At 42.2% G+C, this 24,914-nt stretch overlaps 1 protein-coding gene and 1 pseudogene across 2 annotated transcripts in view; one reads left to right on the top strand and one right to left on the bottom strand.

Annotated features, from left to right (window-relative positions):
• The first annotated feature begins 2,121 nt into the window (after positions 1-2,121).
• On the top strand, positions 2,122-15,954 carry LOC109883831 (peptidyl-prolyl cis-trans isomerase A-like; annotated as a pseudogene). Its single transcript, XR_004205493.1, has 6 exons — positions 2,122-2,422; positions 5,136-5,166; positions 12,398-12,486; positions 12,635-12,731; positions 13,573-13,648; positions 15,406-15,954. The product of XR_004205493.1 is annotated as a peptidyl-prolyl cis-trans isomerase A-like (transcript).
• A 4,939-nt stretch (positions 15,955-20,893) lies between these two features.
• Positions 20,894-24,914, bottom strand: part of LOC116357494 (zinc finger CCHC domain-containing protein 24-like) — a 42,475-nt gene continuing 38,454 nt past the window's right edge. Inside the window, exons 3-4 of the mRNA XM_031805249.1 lie at positions 22,062-22,226; positions 20,894-21,180 (exon numbers count right to left, since the gene is read on the bottom strand). Of these exons, the coding sequence (XP_031661109.1) occupies positions 21,067-21,180; positions 22,062-22,226 (279 nt within the window). The 3' untranslated portion in view covers positions 20,894-21,066. The remainder of the gene's footprint in view (positions 21,181-22,061; positions 22,227-24,914) is intronic.

Below are 24,914 nucleotides of genomic sequence, written 5' to 3' on the forward strand. Positions count from 1 at the left end.
GGGCTGCAATTTCTGAGGCTGGAAACTCGAATGAACGTATCCTCTGCAGCAGAGGTAACTCTGTGTCTTCCATTCCTGTGCCGGTCCTCATGAGAGCCAGTTTCATCATAGCGCTTGATGGTTTTTGTATATATACCATATAACTGATAAAATAGTCAGGACACATTATGTTAATTTGATTTAAAAACAGTAACGTGTTGTAAATTATTTGTCAAAAATTTACACTAACCACATTTCTATCCACAATTTTTTATGCAAAGTCAACTTGGAGTCACGTGATGATATGGTGAGTGGTCCTCCCACTACGGCTCGGGGAACCAGGCAGTTCATTAGCCCAAGGCCAGCAGATAGTGGGTGATATTGAGTCGTTTCCTTCTTACCGTCCAGACGGTAAGCCATTAAATCTAGTTAAGGAGAAAATCGATGCCTTTGCAGCCTGAACGGAGAATGTTACTAACTGGCCCACGATGGGTATGAGTGTATTGCCGGCTGCATACAATGAGTTCGCACGGTCAGATGAAACCATCAATATCAGATTAATATCTCCATCTGCCGGCCTTTGGGCTAGCAGTTTATTAGGCTACAGATGAAATCAGTTATGATGAACTTCACAGGGTGGTGAAAGTGCACGGTGATGAGCTTGATGCTCCTTTCAGATAAATACTGAGTCTTATTCTGGTGACATGATGATCCATGCTTTACTGCCGTTTGACCAAATGGTGAGGGTAGGTGTAACAGTATAACTTTATACCCTCGCCCATACCCGGCGCGAACCAGGGACCCTCTGCACACATCAACAACAGTCACCCTCGAAGCATCGTTACCCATCGCTTCACAAAAGCCACGGCCCTTGCAGAGCAAGGGGAACCACTACTTCAAGGTCTCAGAGCAAGTGACGTCACCGATTGAAACGCTATTTAGCGCGCACCGCTAACTAAGCTAGACGTTTCACATCAGTTACATAGGCAACAACACATCTGCCACACTGACCCTCAACACAGGGGGCCCCTCAGGGGTGTGTGCTCAGTCCCCCTCCTGTACTCCCTGTTCACCCACGACTGCGTGGCTACGCACGACTCCAACATCATCATTAAGTTTGTCGAGGACACGATGATGATCACCGACAACGATGAGACAGCCTACAGCGAGGTGGTCAGAGATCTGGCAGTGTGGTGCCAGGACAACAACCTCCCCCTCAACGATGAGACAGCCTACAGCGAGGTGGTCAGAGATCTGGCAGGTCAACAATCTCTCCCTCAACGTCAGCACTGGTGTATTGATCATGCTGTTAAATCAGCTTCTTGATAATCCATCTACCTGACAGGTGTGGCCTATCTTATTTATCTTGTGGTACTTTTTACCCCTTTGTCTCCCCTATTTTGTGATATCCAAATGTTAGTTACAGTTTTGTCCCATCACTGCAACTCCTGGACGGTTTCGGGAGAGGGGAAGGTCGAGCGCCATGCGTCTTCCAAAACACGAGCCCTCCGTGCACACAATTTGACAGAAATAAATATTTTGTGCATATGGAACATTTCTGGGATATTTTATTTCAGCTCATGAAAACAGCACTTTACATGTTGCAATTATATTTCTGTTCAGTGTATATCCAAACCACATTGACCTCTTTACTGTATCTATCTATTCATCGAAACACGTTATAAGGTCTAATGCCTAGGTCACACCAACAGTGTTGAGCGCAAAATACTACACAGCGTCATCTGGATGTGTGCAGCAAAAGTTGAATATTCGCATTATAAAATGTTATTTGTCACATACACATGGTTATCAGATGTAATTGCGAGTGTAGCGAAACGCTTGTGCATCTAGTTCCATTGGTGTCTCGAGCCGAACTGCGCATGTGCAGACAGTCAAATCAAAAGACACTCCATCAATATAAAGTTGTTTTGACGAAAATTAAAAACGTGTCAGTTTGTCACTTTCACGAGGTTGGAGTAATAACATGTTCAACTATTTAAGACATTGGCTCTAATCGAGGTTGTGCCTTTAGGTTTCGAGAAAATGAACAACTAAGGAATAATGTTTCACTTCTCAAACCCAGGCCTGATCTTCCCATTCTGTTTCTAAAGCGTTCCCGGAACTCTCGCGATGTTGCGCCTCCGAGTTTAACAAACCGTAGATATTCTTCCGAGATCTTAGGGAAGAACTTCCTCCGTGCGGTCACAGCGGCATATGTAACCACTTAACGTGGTACTTCACACCATCTCAAGTCCATTTTATGTTCACACCCAGCCTTAAAAATGCTACTTGCCGCTTTACCGAGTAGGGTCAGGCTCATTTCAGGACGTTCGTTGGCGTTTACCGCCGCTCGGATGTGTTCTGCTGGCCCTGCAGCCGCCAACCCGGTCGTCTACTTTGACATTGCAGCTGACAACCAGCCCGTCGAAGAGTAACATTCGAGGTGAGTTCAGTTGTCTTTACTAAGAACTTGATCCGATGGTTTACCTAACTGGGCTATTAAATAGTTCATTTGTTTTGGGCCTCGGCCTTTGAGATGATGATGTATGCTTCTGATAATGCATCAGATGCGACTGGAAACCGACGCGAAGAACGCTCAGTTTGGACCTAAATTACAGCACATCTAGTTAGTATGCCAGCCCTGTAGAACTGGGCCTACTGTACAAACTAGGTACTAGTCTGATTTAATCCGCAATTATTTGGTGTATATGCAGCCTGAAACGGATGCCGGTAAAATCTTGTAATATTCCTCATGTCCACCAGATGCATCAAACTCTTTGTGTTCCGGCGGAAGTCATTAATTGTCAAATGAAGCCGCATGTGTTCAATATGTTCATCTCGTGAGTTGTTTTACTGTGTGGTAGTACAGACTATTACTAACCAGCATTTAACTAGGGGAATGAAAAGCGAAGCCCGTGTGTCAAATGCGGGCTAGACATTAAGCAAAACAAAACGTGTAATATGCATCAGTTGGACATCGGAATTTAAACGCCAGAACGTGTAACAAAATTACATTTAAACTTATCCTTCAATTGTTCGAGATTTTTAAACAAAATAAAGTGTTTACCATACTTTTAGTAGGTATATGGTTCACTTGGGCACCATGTCCACCAGATGTATATTTAATATAGATATATATATATATGTGTGTGTGTGGTGTGTGTGTGTGTGTGGTGTGTGTGTGGTGTGTGTGTGCTTCAGAAAGTATTCAGACCCCTTGACTTTTTCCACATTTTGATGTTATAGCCTTACTCTAAAATTAAGGACATTGATTAAATAAATAAAAATCTACCCACCATATCCCATAATGATAACAATGGACCATACCCCATAATGGTAACAATGGGTTTTAGTCATTTTATAAAAACATTTTTTAAACTTATTTACATAAGTATTCAGACACTTTGCTATGAGACTCAATTGAGTTCAGGCTTGCATCCTGTTTCCATTGATCATCCTTGAGATGTTTCTACAACTTGCTTGGAGTCCATCTGTGGTAAATTCAATTGATTGCACATGATTTGGAAAGGCACACACCTGTCTATATAAGGTCCTACAGTTGACAGTGCATGTCAGAGCAAAGACCAAGCCATGAGGTTGAAGAAATTGTCCGTTGAGCGCCGAGACAGGATTATTTAGAGGCGCCGATCTGGGGAAGGAGACCAAAACATTTAGGCAGCATTGAAGGTCCCCAAGAACACAGTGGCCTCCATCATTCTTAAATGGAAGAATTTGGAACCATCAAGACTCTTCCTAGAGGCTGGACACCCGGCCACACTGGGGACAAGGACCTTGGTCAGGGTGGTGACCAAGAACCCGATGGTCACTCTGACCGAGCTCTAGAGTTCCTCTGTGGAGATGGTTGTCCTTCTGGAAGGTTCTCCCATCTCTGCAGCAGTCCACCAGTTAGGCCTTTATGGTAGAGTGGCCAGGCGGGAAGCCACTCCTCAGTAAAAGGCACACAACAGCCCGCTTCGAGTTGCCAAAAGGCCACCTAAAGACTCTCAGATCATGAGAAACACAATTCTCTGATCTGATGAAACCAATATTGAACTCTTTGGCCTGAATGCCAAGCGTCACATCTGGTGGAAACCTGACACCACCTATGGTGAAGCATGGTGGAGGCAGCATCTTGTTGTGGCGATGTTTTCAGGGACTGGGGAGACTGGTCAGGATCAAATCAAATATGAACGGAGCAAAGTACATAGAGATCCTTGATGAAAACCTGCTTCATAGTGCTCAGGACCTCTGACTGGGGGTGAAGGTTCACCTTCCAACGTTACAAAGAACCCTAGCAGAGAACGGAATATAGTTGTGCAGCAACGCTCCCCATCCAACCTGACAGAGCTTGAGAGGATGTGCAGAAAAGAATGGGAGAAACTCTCCAAATACAGCTGTACCAAGCTTGTACCATCATACCTAAGACTTGAGGCTCTAATCGCTGCCAAAGGTGCTTCAACAAAGTACTAAATAGTCTGAATACGTAAATGTAATAATTCTGTTTAATTTTAATAAATTAGCAAAGATTTCTGTGTGTGCTCCTGAGTGGCGCAGCTGTCTAAGGCACTACATCTCAGTGCAAGAGGCGACACCCTGGTTCGAATCCAGGCTGAATCACATCCGCCCATGATTGGGAGTCCCATAGGGCGGCGCACATTCGGCCCAGCGTCATCCGGAGTAGGCAGTCATTGTAAATAAGATTTTGTTCTTAACTGAATTGCCTAGTTAAATAAATGAATAAAGGGGAGGGGAAACTATTTCAATCCGTTTTAGAATAAGGCTGTAAGGTAACATTGTGGAAAAAGTCAAGGGGTCTGAATATTTTCCCGAAGTCACTGATTTTGTTCTTCATCCTCTCATTGCTTCTGTTAGCTATTGACGAGAGAACTGCATATCCAACCATACCGGCTCTCTAGAAAGTTTAAAAAAAATACTTTCCTAACATTTCAAGCAGCAAAAGGACAACTGGTAGTGTTTTCCTTTTTAAATGTAATTGTATTCAACATTCTGGCTTGTAATTTACGTGATTTTTGCGGGCATTAGTTCAGGCTTTATATAACAATGAATTCTGTATTATAGCATAATTTAATCCGATTTAGCTAGCTGCATGCAACTGACTGTCTCATAACATATGCCATTTTTATTTTATTTTGCAGCTGAATGCAGATGTTGTGCCCAAAACAGCAGGTAGGGGGAGAACAACTCTATTCAGTCGTATTAATCAAATCTAACTTTATTGGTCACATACATCATGTGCGGTGAAATGCTTATTAGGTGGTGGGCTGTACTAGTCTGTTTTTTACTTTTAGAGATGATCGATCTCTGTCGGGAGGAGCTGTTTGTTTTTTTTTTTTTTTTTTACATATTGTGTATATTTATTCTGAAACGCATTTCCGTTTGTTGTCAATGATGTATATTTTTTTAAATAAATACTTGTATGTTCTCTAGCTGGAAAGGCAACAGGCTCCCAAGTGGTTGCAGCGGTCTAAGGCACTGCATTTAGTGCAAGAGGTGTCACTACAGTCCCTGGTTCGAAAGGTTGTATCACAACCGGCCATGATTGGGAGTCCCATATGGCGGCGTACAATTGGACCAGCGTCGACCGGGGTAGGCAGTAGCATTGTGTTGTGTGACACAACTGCACATTTTAGTGGCCTTTTGTCCCCAGCACAAGGTGCACTTGTGTAATGATCATGCTTTTAATCATCTTTTGATAGGCCACACCTGTCAGGTGGATGGATTACCTTTTGTGAAGGAGAAATGCTCCCTAAAAGGGATGTAAAACATTTGAGAGAAATAAGCTTTTTGTTTCTGGAAATTTCTGGTATCTTTAGTTCAGCTCATGAAACATGGGACCAACACTTTGCATGTTGTGTTGTATATTAGTTATATAGTAGGTTATAGTATATTAAATACTGCCTGAGACAACTTTGCTACTTGCCCCCGGGTACTCAAATGGTGACATACTTGACGATGGTGGTCTTGGTTCGTACATACCTTCACAAAGTATTCAGACCCCTTTACTTTTTCCACATTTGTTACGTTACAGCCTATTCTCAAATTGATTAAATTTGCTGCCAAAGGTGTTTCAAAGTACCGAGTAAAGGGGTCTGAATACTTGTGTAAAATGTGATATTTCCATTTATTTGTACTAAAATAGCAAAAATATCCCCCAAACTGTTTTTGCTTTGTCATTATGGGTTATTGTGTGTAGATTGAAGAGGGAGGAAAACTGCATTACATTTTACAATAAGGCTGTAACGTAACAAAATGTGGAAATAGTCAAGGAGTCCTTTCCGAATACACTGTGCGTGTGTGTATAATCATGCCAAATCCTGATTTCAACTATATGAATTCACTGACAGAGGAGTGAGAGCTAATGAAACACACATTGGCATTTACAGTAGCTGGCTAGTCTAACCTGACACATTGGCTAGCTGACAAATTGACATTTACAGTAGCTGGCTAGTCTAATCTGACACATTGGCTAGCTGACAAATTGACATTTACAGTAGCTGGATAGTCTAATCTGACACATTGGCCAGCTGCCACATTTACAGTAGCTGTCTAGTCTAACCTGACACATTGGCTAGCTGACAAATTGACATTTACAGTAGCTGGCTCATCTAACCTGACACATTGGCTAGCTGACAAATTGTCTAATGCTCCACAGAGCTACCTCTTCATATGCTCAAGACAAGTTGTAATGCCTGCTCCATATTTCAAGTGCACTCAAACAGATATGTATCTAATTTCAGTCTTGGAGCTAGCTAGCTATATCTGATACTCTTCCGTCTGGGAGTTAGCTATATCTGATACTCCTCCGTCTGGGAGTTAGCTATATCTGATACTCTTCCGTCTGGGAGTTAGCTATATCTGATACTCTTCCGTCTGGGAGTTAGCTATATCTGATACTCCTCCGTCTGGGAGTTAGCTATATCTGATACTCCTCCGTCTGGGAGCTAGCTAGCTATATCTGATACTCCTCCGTCTGGGAGCTAGCTATATCTGATACTCCTCCGTCTGGGAGCTAGCTATATCTGATACTCCTCCGTCTGGGAGCTAGCTAGCTAATATCTGATACTCCTCCGTCTGGGAGCTAGCTATATCTGATACTCTTCCGTCTGGGAGCTAGCTATATCTGATACTCCTCCGTCTGGGAGTTAGCTATATCTGATACTCCTCCGTCTGGGAGTTAGCTATATCTGATACTCCTCCGTCTGGGAGCTAGCTATATCTGATACTCCTCCGTCTGGGAGTTAGCTATATCTGATACTCCTCCGTCTGGGAGCTAGCTATATCTGATACTCCTCCGTCTGGGAGCTAGCTATATCTGATACTCCTCCGTCTGGGAGTTAGCTATATCTGATACTCCTCCGTCTGGGAGTTAGCTATATCTGATACTCCTCCGTCTGGGAGTTAGCTATATCTGATACTCCTCCGTCTGGGAGCTAGCTATATCTGATACTCCTCCGTCTGGGAGCTAGCTAATCTGATACTCCTCCGTCTGGGAGTTAGCTATATCTGATACTCCTCCGTCTGGGGAGCTAGCTATATCTGATACTCCTCCGTCTGGGAGCTAGCTATATCTGATACTCCTCCGTCTGGGAGTTAGCTATATCTGATACTCCTCCGTCTGGGAGCTAGCTATATCTGATACTCCTCCGTCTGGGAGTTAGCTATATCTGATACTCCTCCGTCTGGGAGCTAGCTATATCTGATACTCCTCCGTCTGGGAGCTAGCTATATCTGATACTCTTCCGTCTGGGAGCTAGCTGTATCTGATACTCCTCCGTCTGGGAGTTAGCTGTATCTGATACTCCTCCGTCTGGGAGCTAGCTATATCTGATACTCCTCCGTCTGGGAGCTAGCTATATCTGATACTCCTCCGTCTGGGAGCTAGCTATATCTGATACTCTTCCGTCTGGGAGCTAGCTATATCTGATACTCCTCCGTCTGGGAGCTAGCTATATCTGATACTCCTCCGTCTGGGAGCTAGCTATATCTGATACTCCTCCGTCTGGGAGCTAGCTATATCTGATACTCCTCCGTCTGGGAGCTAGCTATATCTGATACTCCTCCGTCTGGGAGTTAGCTATATCTGATACTCCTCCGTCTGGGAGCTAGCTATATCTGATACTCCTCCGTCTGGGAGCTAGCTATATCTGATACTCCTCCGTCTGGGAGCTAGCTAGCTATATCTGCTACTCTTCCGTCTGGGAGCTAGCTAGCTATATCTGATACTCCTCCGTCTGGGAGCTAGCTAGCTATATCTGATACTCTTCCGTCTGGGAGCTAGCTATATCTGATCCTCTTCAGTCTGGGAGCTAGCTAGCTATATCTGATACTCTTCCGTCTGGGAGCTAGCTATATGTGATACTCTTCCGTCTGGGAGCTAGCTATATCTGATACTCCTCCGTCTGGGAGCTAGCTAGCTATATCTGATACTCCTCAGTCTGGATCTAGCTAGCTATATCTGATTCTCCTCCGTCTGGGAGCTAGCTATATCTGATACTCCTCCGTCTGGGAGCTAGCTAGCTATATCTGATACTCCTCAGTCTCGGAGCTAGCTAACTATATCTGATACTCCTCCGTCTGGGAGCTAGCTATATCCGATCCTCTTCAGTCTGGGAGCTAGCTATATCTGATACTCCTCCGTCTGGGAGCTAGCTATATCTGATACTCCTCCGTCTGGGAGCTAGCTATATCTGATACTCCTCCGTCTGGGAGCTAGCTATATCTGATACTCCTCCGTCTGGGAGCTAGCTATATCTGATACTCCTCCGTCTGGGAGCTAGCTAATCTGAGTTACTCCTCCGTTGGAGCTAGCTAGCTATATCTGATACTCCTCAGTCTGGAGCTAGCTAGCTATATCTGATACTCCTCGTCTGGGAGCTAGCTAGCTATATCTGATACTCCTCCGTCTGGGAGCTAGCTAGCTATATCTGATACTCCTCCGTCTGGGAGCTAGCTAGCTATATCTGATACTCCTCCGTCTGGGAGCTAGCTAGCTATATCTGATACTCCTCCGTCCTGGGAGCTAGCTAGCTATATCTGAGTACTCCTTCCAGTCTGGGGGAGTTTTTGTACTTCAGTCTGGAGCTAGCTATCTGATACTCCTCCGTCTGGGAGCTAGCTAGCTATATCTGATCCTCTTCAGTCTGGGAGCTAGCTATATGTGATACTCCTCCGTCTGGGAGCTAGCTATATCTGATTACTCCTCCGTTTGGGAGCTAGCTATATCTGATACTCCTCCGTCTGGGAGCTAGCTATATCTGATACTCCTCCGTCTGGGAGCTAGCTATATCTGATACTCTTCCGTCTGGGAGCTAGCTATATCTGATACTCTTCCGTCTGGGAGCTAGCTATATCTGATACTCTTCCGTCTGGGAGCTAGCTATATCTGATACTCCTCCGTCTGGGAGCTAGCTATATCTGATACTCCTCCGTCTGGGAGCTAGCTATATCTCATACTCCTCCGTCTGGGAGCTAGCTAGCTATATCTGATACTCCTCCGTCTGGGAGCTAGCTAGCTAGCTAGCTATATCTGATACTCCTCCGTCTGGGAGCTAGCTAGCTAGCTAGCTATATCTGATACTCCTCCGTCTGGGAGCTAGCTAGCTAGCTAGCTATATCTGATACTCCTCAGTCTGGGAGCTAGCTAGCTAGCTATATCTGATACTCCTCCGTCTGGGAGCTAGCTAGCTAGCTAGCTATATCTGATACTCCTCCGTCTGGGAGCTAGCTAGCTATATCTGATACTCCTCCGTCTGGGAGATAGCTAGCTAGCTATATCTGATACTCCTCCGTCTGGGAGTTAGCTATATCTGATCCTCTTCCGTCTGGGAGCTAGCTAGCTATATCTGATCCTCTTCAGTCTGGGAGCTAGCTAGCTATATCTGATACTCTTCCGTCTGGGAGCTAGCTATATGTGATACTCTTCCGTCTGGGAGCTAGCTATATCTGATACTCCTCAGTCTGGGATCTAGCTAGCTATATCTGATTCTCCTCCGTCTGGGAGCTAGCTATATCTGATACTCCTCCGTCTGGGAGCTAGCTAGCTATATCTGATACTCCTCCATCTGGGAGCTAGCTATATCCGATCCTCTTCCGTCTGGGAGCTAGCTATATCTGATACTCCTCCGTCTGGGAGCTAGCTATATCTGATACTCCTCCGTCTGGGAGCTAGCTATATCTGATACTCCTCCGTCTGGGAGCTAGCTATATCTGATACTCCTCCGTCGGGAGCTAGCTATATCTGATACTCCTCCGTCTGGGAGCTAGCTATATCTGATACTCCTCCGTCTGGGAGCTAGCTATATCTGATACTCCTCCGTCTGGGAGCTAGCTAGCTATATCTGATACTCCTCCGTCTGGGAGCTAGCTAGCTATATCTGATACTCCTCCGTCTGGGAGCTAGCTAGCTATATCTGATACTCCTCCGTCTGGGAGCTAGCTATATCCGATCCTCTTCAGTCTGGGAGCTAGCTAGCTATATCTGATACTCCTCCGTCTGGGAGCTAGCTAGCTATATCTGATCCTCTTCAGTCTGGGAGCTAGCTAGCTATATCTGATACTCCTCCGTCTGGGAGCTAGCTAGCTATATCTGATCCTCTTCAGTCTGGGGAGCTAGCTATAATCTGATACTCCTCCGTTTGGGAGCTAGCTATATCTGATACTCCTCCGTCTGGGAGCTAGCTATATCTGATACTCTTCCGTCTGGGAGCTAGCTATATCTGATACTCTTCCGTCTGGGAGCTAGCTATATCTGATACTCTTCCGTCTGGGAGCTAGCTATATCTGATACTCTTCCGTCTGGGAGCTAGCTATATCTGATACTCCTCCGTCTGGGAGCTAGCTATATCTGATACTCCTCCGTCTGGGAGCTAGCTATATCTGATACTCCTCCGTCTGGGAGCTAGCTAGCTATATCTGATACTCCTCCGTCTGGGAGCTAGCTAGCTATATCTGATACTCTTCAGTCTGGGAGCTAGCTAGCTATATCTGATACTCCTCCGTCTGGGAGCTAGCTAGCTATATCTGATACTCTTCAGTCTGGGAGCTAGCTAGCTACATATGATACTCCTCCGTCTGGGAGCTAGCTAGCTATATCTGATCCTCCTCCGTCTGGGAGCTAACTATATCTGATACTCTTCCGTCTGGGAGCTAGCTATATCTGATACTCTTCCGTCTGGGAGCTAGCTATATCTGATACTCTTCCGTCTGGGAGCTAGCTAGCTAGCTATATCTGATTCTCTTCAGTCTGGGAGCTAGCTAGCTAGCTATATCTGATACTCCTCCGTCTGGGAGCTAGCTAGCTATATCTGATACTCCTCCGTCTGGGAGCTAGCTAGCTAGCTATATCTGATACTCTTCAGTCTGGGAGCTAGCTAGCTAGCTATATCTGATACTCTTCAGTCTGGGAGCTAGCTAGCTAGCTATATCTGATACTCCTCCGTCTGGGAGCTAGCTAGCTATATCTGATACTCCTCCGTCTGGGAGCTAGCTAGCTAGCTAGCTATATCTGATACTCCTCCGTCTGGGAGCTAGCTAGCTATATCTGATACTCCTCCGTCTGGGAGGTAGCTAGCTAGCTATATCTGATACTCCTCCGTCTGGGAGATAGCTAGCTAGCTATATCTGATACTCCTCCGTCTGGGAGTTAGCTATATCTGATCCTCTTCAGTCTGGGAGCTAGCTAGCTAGCCATATCTGATCCTCTAGCATAATCAGACAGCAGGTTTACGTTTTCACAAGAGGCTGTGTTTACATCGTAGATAGAAGCAGGTCATTGGTTGCCTTCATCACGAGGGGTATGTACAGGAGTTTTGATTGGTTCCAAGTTTAGTAGTTTGGCAAATTTGCCTGAGCAGCCGAGTGTTGAAATATAATTTTCATGAGAAAATTTGCAAGAGTTGAAGTTGCTAAGTTTTACTGTTTTATATACAACAACAAAATCTGCTCCTCCCTCAAGGGATCGATCAACTTCAGTTTAATGCTTCACCACCTATGTTTCTAGCTCCAATAGAGCATTCATTTCTAATAATACACACATAATCCCAATGTTTAAAAAAAAAAAAGAAGAAATTAGAACCTATCAAAACGAGTAATGTCAGAGTCCAGAGAGTGTGTGTGTGTAATTCATACTTTGAATAAAAGTTATTGTATTCGTACATCCTGTTGTTCATGTTGTAACCCTATAACAAGGGCTCTCCCACCGTGTTCCCGGAGAGCTACCGTCCTGTAGGTTTCCACTACAACCTAGCAACCTCTAGCGCACCTGACTCTAATTAGCTGGTTGATAAACTGACATCAGGTTAGTTTACAACTGGGGGCTAGAGTGAAAAACCTACAGGATGATGTCTCTCCTGGAACAGGGTTGGAGAGCCCTGGCTAAACCATTATTTCTCCCTCTCAGAGAATTTCAGAGCACTGTGCACAGGAGAACATGGTTTTGGCTACAAGGGATCCATCTTCCACAGGATCATCCCTCAGTTCATGTGCCAGGTATGTCAAGTAATGTTTGTTTTAGTTTGAGAACCCCTAATTATCACCTATACCTTTCTTTATTAGTATTGTGGTAACTCATGGTATCTTGCCCCAAACACATGCCTTTCTCTGACCCCTCTGAATGTGTGTCTATGTGACTCTGTAGGGGGGAGACTTCACTAATCACAATGGAACCGGAGGGAAATCTATCTACGGACTCAAATTCAAAGACGAGAACTTCGAACTGAAGCACACGGGACCTGGTAAGTGATTCACCCTTTCTGTTTTGTCTGGGTTGAAGTTGACCTGATCTTGCCTGAGTGTCATTCTGTTTGTGCTATTATGCCAACTCCCAATCGCTCGTTATCATGTGAAAGAAATGGCTTGCCGACGACTCACTGCAATGGAATTGACAAGTGATAGATTGACATTCTAGATTAAAATGATCCGGGAACATTCTAGATTAAAATGATCCGGGAACATTCTAGATTAAAATGATCCGGGAACATTCTAGATTAAAATGATCCGGGAACATTCTAGATTAAAATGATCTGGGAACATTCTAGATTAAAATGATCCGGGAACATTCTAGATTAAAATGATCCGGGAACATTCTAGATTAAAATGATCCGGGAACATTCTAGATTAAAATGATCTGGGAACATTCTAGATTAAAATGATCTGGGAACATTCTAGATTAAAATGATCTGGGAACATTCTAGATTTTAAATGTATTTCCAGAATACTGTAGCCTACCTTTTTTGGGTAATTTCCCCCTTCATACCACTAGATGGAAGCATTGCATTGCGGATGTTTCAACGAGAGCCTTACTGCATAACCAACTTATTGTGGTTGAGGACGATTACCTATTTCGGTTAACACAGCCATAAAGAATCAATTGACCAAATCTAGCTGTTTCTGATTCTGAGTAATTAGGCCTCTTGATATTTCAGATCACTAACTTGATATCAAGGATGTTGTCATACGAACTGAAACTCGGCTTGTCTTGACGAGTGTTTGTGTACAGTACCTCAAGCTAACTTGACAGGCATCACTTAGGGTCTAGTTACATAATGTAATGTGGTGTTTCGTTTTTCCATTTAGGCATTCTGTCAATGGCCAACGCTGGGCCCAACACCAACGGCTCTCAGTTCTTCATCTGCACCGACAAGACAGAGTGGTACGGACAGAGAAACAGACCAGGGCCTGCTGTGTTGATAGTGTCTGAGTAGGACTGCAGATATACATTCTGAAAGTATTCAGACACCTTGACAGCCTTATTCTAAAATAGATTGTTTTAAAGATCCTCAGCAATCTACACACAATACGCATAAACCGTTTTTTTTGTTGTTGAAATTTTAGCAAATGTATTTAAAATAAACAAATACCTTTATTTGCATAAGTATTCAGACCCTTTGCTACGAGACTTTAAAAACTCAGTTGCATCCTGTTTTCATCCTGATCATCCTTGGGATGTTTCTACAACTTGATAGGAGTCCACCTGTGGTAAATTCAATTGATTGGATGTGATTTGGAAAGGCACACACCTGTCTATATAAGGTCCCACAGTTGACTGTGTGTGTCAGAGCAGAAACCAAGCCATGAGGTCAAAGGAATTGTCCGCAGAGCTCTGAGAGGATTGTGTCGGGGCACAAATCTGGGGAAGGGTACCAAAACATTTAGGCAGCATTGAAGGTCCCCAAGAACACAGTGGCCTCCATCATTCTTAAATGGAAGAAGTTTGGAACCATCAAGACTCTTCCTAGAGCTGGACACCCGGCCAAACTGGGGACAAGGACCTTGGTCAGGGAGGTGACCAAGAACCTGATGGTCACTCTGACAGAGGTCCAGAGTTCCTCTGTGGAGATGGGAGAACCTTCCAGAAGGACAACCATCTCTGCAGCACTCCACCAATCAGGCCTTTATGGCAGAGTGGCCAGACGGAAGACCACTCCTCAATAAAAGGCACATGACAGCCCGCTTGGAGTTTTCCTAAAGACTCTCAGACCATGAGAAACAATATTCTCTGGTCTGATGAAACAAAGATTGAACTCTTTGGCCTAAATGCCAAGTGTCATATCTGGAGGAAACCTGGCACCATCCCTACGGTGAAGCATGGTGTTGGCAGCATCATGCTGTGGGGATGTTTTTCAGCGGCCTAGGAGGGACTAGGAGACTAGTCAGGATCGAGGGGAAAGATGAACGGAGCAAAGTACAGAAAGATCCTTGATGAAAACCTGCTCCAGAGCGCTCAGGACCTCAGACTGGGGTGAAGGTTCACCTTCCAACGACCCTAAGCACACAGCCTAGACAATGCAGTTGTGTGTCTTCAGGTCAAGTCTCAATGACCTTGAGTGGTCCAGCCAGAGCCCGAACTTGAACCCGATCGAACATCTCTGGAGAGACCTGAAAATAGCTGTACAGCGACACTCCCCATCCAACCTGACAGAGCTTGAGAGGATTTGAAGAGAAGAATGGGAGAAACTCCCCAAATACAGGTGTGCCAAGCTTGTAGCATCATACCCAAGAAGACTCGAGGCTGTAATCGCTGCCAAAGGTGCTTCAGCAAAATACTGAGTAAAGGGTCTGAATACTTATGGAATATTTCAGTTTTTATTTGTAATAAATTAGCAAAAAAAATTGAATATTTTTGCTTTGTCATTATGGTGGATTGTGTGTAGATTGAGGGGGGAAAAGAAGATGTAATCCATTTGAGGCTGTAACTTAACAATCATGAAAGTCAAGGGGTCTGAATACTTTCTAGAGGCACTGTAGGATCAGTTTATATCATAAAGAATAATGTTGTGTGGGCAGGGAGGACCTGATCCTAGATCAGGACTACGCTGAGACGCTTTCTACATACAGTACGTCCCCAGACAATTATTTTCTTTCTCAATCCAGGGGAAAGTGAATAAACCTCTTCCTCTTCTATCTCAGGCTGGATGGCAAACATGTTGTGTTTGGCAGCGTGACCCAGGGACTGGATGTGATCAGGAAAGTGGAGATGTTCGGCTCTCGTTCGGGGCGTACCTCCAAGAGTATCACCATCGCGGACTGTGGAGAGCTTAAGTAGTCTGGGAGTCCCAAATTGTACCCTATTCCTTATATAGTGCACGACATTGGGGAAATGGGGCACGCCCACGAAGCGGGCATGATGGTTTCTAATAGCCTCGTGTGATTTTATAATTTTTTCAAATTTAATTTGTATTATTGTTGGACATAAAAGACTTAAAAACACGAGGAAATGATTTCCAAGTTATTTTAATTTTAGAAATCTGTTCCCAGGTATAATAGATGTGATTGTATACCAATGTAAACAAGTACCAAACGAGGTTTGAAATCAGGTTTAGATCTTCCTCTTTAAACACAGTGACAATAGCGTGTGTTTTTTTTCTCTTTTCCCCAGGATATTGTGTCAAACACTTTTTTTTAGGGGGAAAGTTATTCTGTGATTTGATCTTTTTGATAAATGATTTCTACCACTAGGCCCTGTGTTAACTCATCCAATGTGAATGTTTCCAAGAAACAAGTTGTCTGCGTAAGCATCAGGGGACCGGCACATCAGAGATGTTTTAATTTCCTCTTTATTGAGAAACGGCTCTGAATGTGCTTTTCTTCTATGTTGTTTTTCTCTCTTCCATTCCACCACGGATCCTGTTAAGTAGCCTGTTTTGGGCTGAGTTTGACTAATACGTAGGATACAAGAAGATTCAGTTTCTTATCGGGCTGATGTCTGAATGGAATGATCTTTTGTTACTTTAGGAGTGGAAAGACTCTAACATGATGTGGCTGGGTGGAGATTATAACAGAATGTGGCCAAGATGTTCAAACGTTCATAGATGACCTGCAGGGTCAAATAATAATAATAATAATCACAGTGGTTGTAGAGGGTGCAACAGGTCAGCACCTCAGGAGTAAATGTCAGTTGGCTTTTCATAGCCGATCATTCAGAGTATCTCTACCGCTCCTGCTGTCTCTAGAGAGTTGAAAACAGCAGGTCAGGGACAGGTAGCACATCGGGTGAACAGGTCAGGGTTCCATGGCCGCAGGCAGAACAGTTAACAGGAGCAGTAGCACGACCAGGTGGACTGGGGACAGCAAGGAGTCATCATGCCAGGTAGTCCTGAGGCATGGTCCTAGGGCTCAGGTCCTCAGAGAGGAGAGAGAGAGAGTTGCAAAGTCTTATGGACCTGCGTAGTCAGTCTAAATACAAACTTCTGAGTAGTGGTTAACTCAAAGTGTAAAAAAGGAAAAGGTTTCTTAAGTCTGAATCAGGCCTATTGTGCATACTGTTGGGTTTCACAGACCTTTTTCACAGCAAGAGCTGAAGCACCCTTCACAGTTCCATCAGAACACCCTTCACACAGTTCCATCAGAACACCCTTCACACAGTTCCATCAGAACACCCTTCACACAGTTCCATCAGAACACCCTTCACACAGTTCCATCAGAACACCCTTCACACAGTTCCATCAGAACACCCTTCACACAGTTCCATCAGAACACCCTTCACACAGTTCCATCAGAACACCCTTCACACAGTTCCATCAGAACACCCTTCACACAGTTCCATCGGATCTTTACCATTTTACAGTACTTCTACATTTGAACCCATATGATTTAGCCTGGTCCCAGATCTGTGGTCTGTTTTTATAGCCTGTTCCCAGATCTGCTCGTGGTCACCTGTCAAGCCAAGGATTTGGCATGATGACACAGACTGGCACAAACATAAACTTCCTTCCAATCCAAACATTCAGGAAGTAATGCATACGCATGTAACCTGTCCTATAACTGTAGGTACATTCAGGAAGTAATGCATACACATGTAACCTGTCCTATAACTGTAGGTACATTCAGGAAGTAATGCATACGCATGTAACCTGTCCTATAACTGTAGGTACATTCAGGAAGTAATGCATACGCATGTAACCTGTCCTATAACTGTAGGTACATTCAGGAAGTAATGCATACGCATGTAACCTGTCCTATAACTGTAGGTACATTCAGGAAGTAATGCATACGCATGTAACCTGTCCTATAACTGTAGGTACATTCAGGAAGTAATGCATACGCATGTAACCTGTCCTATAACTGTAGGTACATTCAGGAAGTAATGCATACGCATGTAACCTGTCCTATAACTGTAGGTACATTCAGGAAGTAATGCATACACATGTAACCTGTCCTATAACTGTAGGTACATTCAGGAAGTAATGCATACACATGTAACCTGTCCTATAACTGTAGGTACATTCAGGAAGTAATGCATACACATGTAACCTGTCCTATAACTGTAGGTACATTCAGGAAGTAATGCATACACATGTAACCTGTCCTATAACTGTAGGTACATTCAGGAAGTAATGCATACACATGTAACCTGTCCTATAACTGTAGGTACATTCAGGAAGTAATGCATACACATGTAACCTGTCCTATAACTGTAGGTACATTCAGGAAGTAATGCATACGCATGTAACCTGTCCTATAACTGTGGGTACATTCAGGAAGTAATGCATACACATGTAACCTGTCCTATAACTGTAGGTACATTCAGGAAGTAATGCATACGCATGTAACCTGTCCTATAACTGTAGATACATTCAGGAAGTAATGCATACGCATGTAACCTGTCCTATAACTGTAGATACATTCAGGAAGTAATGCATACGCATGTAACCTGTCCTATAACTGTAGGTACATTCAGGAAGTAATGCATACGCATGTAACCTGTCCTATAACTGTAGGTACATTCAGGAAGTAATGCATACACATGTAACCTGTCCTATAACTGTGGGTACATTCAGGAAGTAATGCATACACATGTAACCTGTCCTATAACTGTAGGTACATTCCTTTTTACTAGGAAGGAGGCAACATTTTTTATTTCATACAAAAAGTTAAAAACAAGTCAATTATTTGGTCAACAATTGCAGCATTACATTTTTTTGTATTTATTTCATATAGCACAGTGGTGAATTACTATCTAGTTCTGGTATCATTTCTATTCTATATAATGCCAATTTTCATTCATGATAGCGTTAGTGTTTCAATATCTTTAACAGAAACATCTTTGGAATGGTAGTGTACATAATAAGCACCTTTTCACAGATAATAATATATAAGGCACTTGTTTGCTAATGCAAATAGCATATTCCTAGATACACACAACAGTTAATGGCTTTTCAAAGATATTCAAAATTATAATTGTTTTTTTAGTTTAACTAGGCAAGTCAGTTAAGAACAAATTCTTATTTACACCCTTTGCCTTGATGACAGCTTTGCACACTCTTGGCATTCTCTCAACCAGCTTCACCTGGAATGCGTTTCCGACTGTGTTGAAGGAGTTCCCACATATGCTGAGCACTTATTGGCTGCTTTTCCTTCACTCTGCAGTCCAACTCATCCCAATCCATCTCAATTGGGTTGAGGTCGGGTGATTGTGGAGGCCAGGTTATCTGATGCAGCACCTTCACTCTCCTTCTTGGTCAAATAGCCTTTACACAGCATGGAGGTGTGTTGGTTCATTGTCCTGTTGAAAAACAAATGATAGTCCCACTAAGCCCAAACCAGATGGGATGGCGTATCGCTGCAGAATACTGTGGTAGCCATGCTGGTTAAGTGTGCAATAAATAAATAAATAAAAAATCACAGACAGTGTCACCATCACACCTCCTCCTCCATGCTTCACGGTGGGAACCACACATGCGGAGATCATCCATTCACTTACTCTGTGTCTCACAAATACACAGTGGTTGAAACCGAAAATCTCATATTTGGACTCATCAGACCAAAGAACAGATTTACACCGGTCTAATGTCCATTTCTCATGTTTCTTGGCCCAAGCAAGTCTCTTCTTCTTATTGGTGTCCTTTAGTAGTGGTTTCTTTGCAGCAATTTGACCATGAAGGCCTGATTCACACAGTCTCCTCTGAACAGTTGATGTTGAGATGTGTCTGTTACTTGAACTCTGTGAAGAATTTATTTGGGCTGCAATCTGAGGTGCAGTTAACTCTAATGAACGTATCCTCTGCAGCAGAGGTATCTCTGGCTCTTCCTTTCCTGTGGCGGTCCTCATGAGAGCCAGTTTCATCATAGCGCTTGATTGTATTTGCAACTGCAAATGAAGAAACATTCAAAGTTCTTTGAAATTTTCCAGATTTACTGACCTTCATGTCTTAAAGTAATGATGGACTGTCGTTTCTCTTTGCTAATTTGAGCTGTTCGTTCCATAATATGTATCTTCTGTATACCACCTCTACCTTGTCACAACACAACTGATTAGCTCAAACACATTTAGAAGGAAAGAAATACCACAAATGAACTTTTAACAAGGCACACCTGTTAGATGAAATGCATTCCAGGTGATTACCTCATGAAGCTGGTTGAGAGAATACCAAGAGTGCAAAGCTGTCATCAAGGCAAAGGGTGGCTACTTTGAAGAATCTCAAATATAAAATTATATTTGTATTTGTTTAACACTTCTTTTTTTTTTGGTTACTACCTGATTCAATATGTGTTGATGTCTTCACTATTAGTCTACCATGTAGTAAATAGTTTTAAAAAATTAAGAAAAACCCTTGAATGAGTTGATGTGTCCAAACATTTGACTGGTGCTGTATAAGCATACCGCATCAGATTTAAATGTAAACTATTGTCCCTGCTTTCAAAAAGCTACTGATTCCAAGGTTTGATCCACAGCAGTCTCGGAAGATTTATGAAAAAGGTGACACAATATTTAATCCTCGTGCTGATAACATTTCACAATGTAAAAACATAACTAGTAAATGACTCGATGAAATATGTTAGACTAATGAATACATAAACAGGAAATAACGTCTTCAGAATCCCTCTCTGAGTTGATATTATTTTATAATTATATATTATTGTTATTATTACTATGACCCAACACCAACCTAATTCACTTCACTTGGGCCGGGATCCAATCAAGTGTGGGTTGTCAGCCAGTGTTACTGTGTCGCACTGCTAAAAATGCCCCTTTTAAAAAAAGGCCATTTCTCTCCCCGACATTCTCAGAGTTCTTATTCACGGTAAACGATGTCGATTCAAGCGTAAATGACTTTGAACAGTTAAGGCTATGCGCTTGTCGACAACACGCCTTTGGAATCCAGGGATATCGTCATAAAACACACACGAAACACCAGGGTTTGGGTAAATTTCACTTCAATTCAGGAAGTAAACTTACTTCCTGAATTGACTTAGTTGAAATGGAATTGTCCCCAATTTACACACATGTAGGGAACACAAACAGGTAAATGTTTCACAGTACAACAGAGTACGACAGGACAATCATGCCTATTTTTACTGAGATTAAATATATATATATATATATATATATATATATATATATATATATATATATAAAACACATTTAGATGATTTTTGCCTCTTCATAAACCACTGGAGGTTTAAGTGAACTTAAGGCCAGGGAAGTGAACTTGGCTCCAGGGTGAAGTTTACTCTAGGTACAGCTTCCCCTCCCCCAGACCTGACCTTAACCATTGGTGGAGAAAATACTAAACTGACCCAAGATCAGTGTCTAGAGGGCAACTCCATGAACCAGATAACGACAGGTTTTTATTGCACGCGACGACAGTAGTAGCCAAGGACCTTGCATCTTTCACACAGGTGCTGTGGGTGCTCCTTGCTCTGGTCTGAAACATCTAACCCATCAGGTTTCTCCAGAGGTCTCTACACAGAGAAACACAGGTAACATTAAGCTGTTTAAAACACAGAGAAACACAGGTAACACACTTTACATTAAGATATTTACAACACAATGTGTTCAACCTTTTATGTATCCAGGTCCCATTGAGGTGCGAAGACCTCTTTCACAAGGGAGACCTGGCCACGGCTATTTATAGGATTTACAAAGTCTTCATAAGTAGTTTATAAAGTGATAAGTATTAGTTTATAAAGTGCTAAGTATTAGTTTATAATGCGCTAAGTATTAGTTTATACAGCGCTAAGTATTAGTTTATAAAGCACTACGTATTAGTTTATAAAGCGCTAAGTATTAGTTTATAAAGCGCTAAGTATTAGTTTATAAAGTGATAAGTAGTAGTTTATAATGTGCTAAGTATTAGTTTACAAAGCGCCAAGTATTAGTTTATAAAGTGCTAAGTATTCGTTTATAAAGCGCTAAGTATTAGTTTATAGTGCTAAGTATTAGTTTATAGTGCTAAGTATTAGTTTATAAAGCGCTATGTATTAGTTTATAAAGTGCTAAGTATTAGTTTATAAAGTGCTAAGTATTAGTTTATAGTGCTAAGTATTAGTTTATATGTCAGTAATAAATACTTCAGTTACACAATCCGTTTAAATAATGAGCTATGTCCTTGAGCCAATAGAACAGACGGATGGAGGAACGTCATGGTAACCTGGTCCTTGAGCCAATAGGACAGTCTGATGGAGGAATGTCATGGTAACCTTGTCCTTGAGCCAATACAACAGTAGGATGGAGGAATGTCATGGTAGCCTGCTCTCATATGTAGGCCTATATGCAAGACAGCACAAACAGATCTGAGACCAGGCTTATATCATGGATACTAAATTAAAATGTTACTATTTACCTGCTTCTGAGGGTAAACGTTGATGTGGCACTTGATGCATTCTTGTCCCATGTTGGCCCAGGAGTTTCCACTCATCCACTTCCTCTTGCATTTAGGGCACTTGTATTCCCCAAAACATCTCTTCTTGCCCTGATATGGGGTCAGGCCTTCCCCTTTAGGACGAGCCTGGAGACAAAGCAAATGGAAGAAAAGATTTTACAATGAGTTGTGCATTTATATCTGCATCTTGAACTGGCAATTCATCAGATAAATCAGCAAAACTACAAACGACAGGTCCTGACTCTAGGTCTATATATATAGAGATATACTGCACATTACAAGCGACAGGTCCTGACTCTAGGTCTACATATATAGAGATATACTGTACATTACAAGCGACAGGTCCTGACTCTAGGTCCACATATATAGAGATATACTGTACATTACTTGCCCAAATTCTCAACGCTCACCCAGCTGTATGTAACACAGTGCCTTCAGAAAGTACACACAATACCCCATAATGACAGTGAAAGCCTTTGCCAGCGATTACAGCTATGAGTCTTTCTGGGTAAGACTAAGAGCTTTGAGTCTTTCTGGGTAAGTCTCTAAGAGCTGTCCACGCCTGGATTGTGCAATATTTACCCATTTATTAAATTCTTCAAGCTCAAATCGGTTGTTGATTGTTGCTAGACAACCATTTTCAAGTCTCGCCATAGATTTTAAAGTAGATTTAAGTCAACTGTAACTCAGGAACATTCCCTTTGTTCTCGGTAAGCAACTCCAGTGTAGATTTACCCTTGTACGTTATGTTATTGTCCTGCTGAAAGGTGAATTCCCCTCCATGTGTTCGTTGGAAAACAAGACTGAACCAGGTTTTCCTCTAGGAGTTTGCCTGTGTGCTTAGCCACCCTCAGATTACCATAACAGACTGTTATATTGAACGTGAGGATCCTCTCCACCAAGCTGCTGTACACCCTCTCCAGAACATTCTGGCACAACCCAAACCCCTTTAATTTCCTGATTTTTAAGAGCAGGCGTTGGCTTGCTTTTTTTTTTTGTTATACAGTCTGCATTCTCTGTACAACTCAGCCTGTTATCAATTTGTGTCCCTCTATATTTAAAACACTGGTTGGGACGTTGGTAAATTGCTGCCATTGATGATCAGCTCCTTTGTCTTTTCCACATTGATGTGGAGGCCACTTGACCGACACCATTCTTGAAGGTGGTTGGTCTGTTTTAAAACAGCTGCTCCCATCTGACTTAGCATCTTTAATAAAGAGCCCTACCAGAGCCATGTCATCCACGTACTTAAAAAGGCTCACATTGTTTCCTTGTTTCTTCATCTCGTTAGTGTAGATAGAGAACAACAACGGAGAAAGGACACACCCCTGGGGCGCCCCTGTGTTCATGGTCAGTTCATCAGAGTATTAGTTTATAAAGTGCTAAGTATTAGTTTATATTCATGAGGACCCTCAGTGGGCGGTAAATTACAAAGTCCTTGATCCAACCAAGGAATGACGCCTGTATCGTGGTAGTGACTGGGTGTATTGATACACCATCCAAAGTGTAATTAATAACTTCACTATGCTCAAAGGGAGAGGTAATGTCTGCTTTTTGTTAGGTGCCCCTTGTGAGGCATTGGTCTTTGTATCTGTGTTTGAAATTCACTGCTTGACAGAGGGACCTTAAATGTATTTGTGCATGTGGGGTACAGAGATGAGGAAGTCACTCAAAAAAACATGTTAAACACTTATTGCACACGGAATGAGTTCACACAACTTATGTGATTTGTTAAGCACATCTTTACTCCTGAACTTATTTTTGTCATAACTAAGGGGTTGAATACATATTGACTCAAGACATTTCAGCTTTTCATTTTTATTAATTTGTAAACATTTTGAAAAACATAATTCCACTTTGACATTATGGGGTATTGTGTGTAGGCCAGTGACAAACGGCCTTTGGGTGACCACATATCCCGGATCGTGTGGGACAATCCTGCATTTTGTCCCTTTGTCCCGCAAAGAAACAATTATGTCCCAGATTTTATCAACAAACACCAGTAATTTATATATATATATATTATTTTTTGTCCCGTATTTCAGTTAGACATTCCAAGCTGTCACTTGCACATTGTGCTTATGTAAAGAGATATACATACATACATACATACACACATACATACATACATACATCCATACATACATACATACATACATACATACATACATACATATATATATACATACATACATACATATATACATACATACATATATACATACATACATATATACATCATACATACATACATACATACATACATACATACATACATACATACATACATACATATATATATATATATATATATATATATATATATATATATATATACATACATACATATATACATACATACATATATACATCATACATACATACATACACACATACATACATACATACATACATACACACATACATACATACATACATACATACATACATACATACATACATACATACATACATACATACATACATACATACATACATACATACACACATACATACATACACACATACATCATACATACATACATACATACATACATACATACATACATACATACATACATACATACATACATACATACATACATACATACATACATACATACATACATACATACATCATACATACATACATACATCATACATACATACATACATACATACATACATACATACATATATATATATAAGGATGCGGTAGCGGTGATGTTAAACATTTCTCCAATCGTTGCTGAGATCTGATATTCTGCGCAGCTGTAGGCCAATGTCATAGACATCTCCATCCAATCACATTTC

The sequence above is a fragment of the Oncorhynchus kisutch genome, linkage group LG25 (genome assembly GCF_002021735.2).
Source record: "Oncorhynchus kisutch isolate 150728-3 linkage group LG25, Okis_V2, whole genome shotgun sequence".
NCBI classification, from domain to species: domain Eukaryota; kingdom Metazoa; phylum Chordata; class Actinopteri; order Salmoniformes; family Salmonidae; genus Oncorhynchus; species Oncorhynchus kisutch.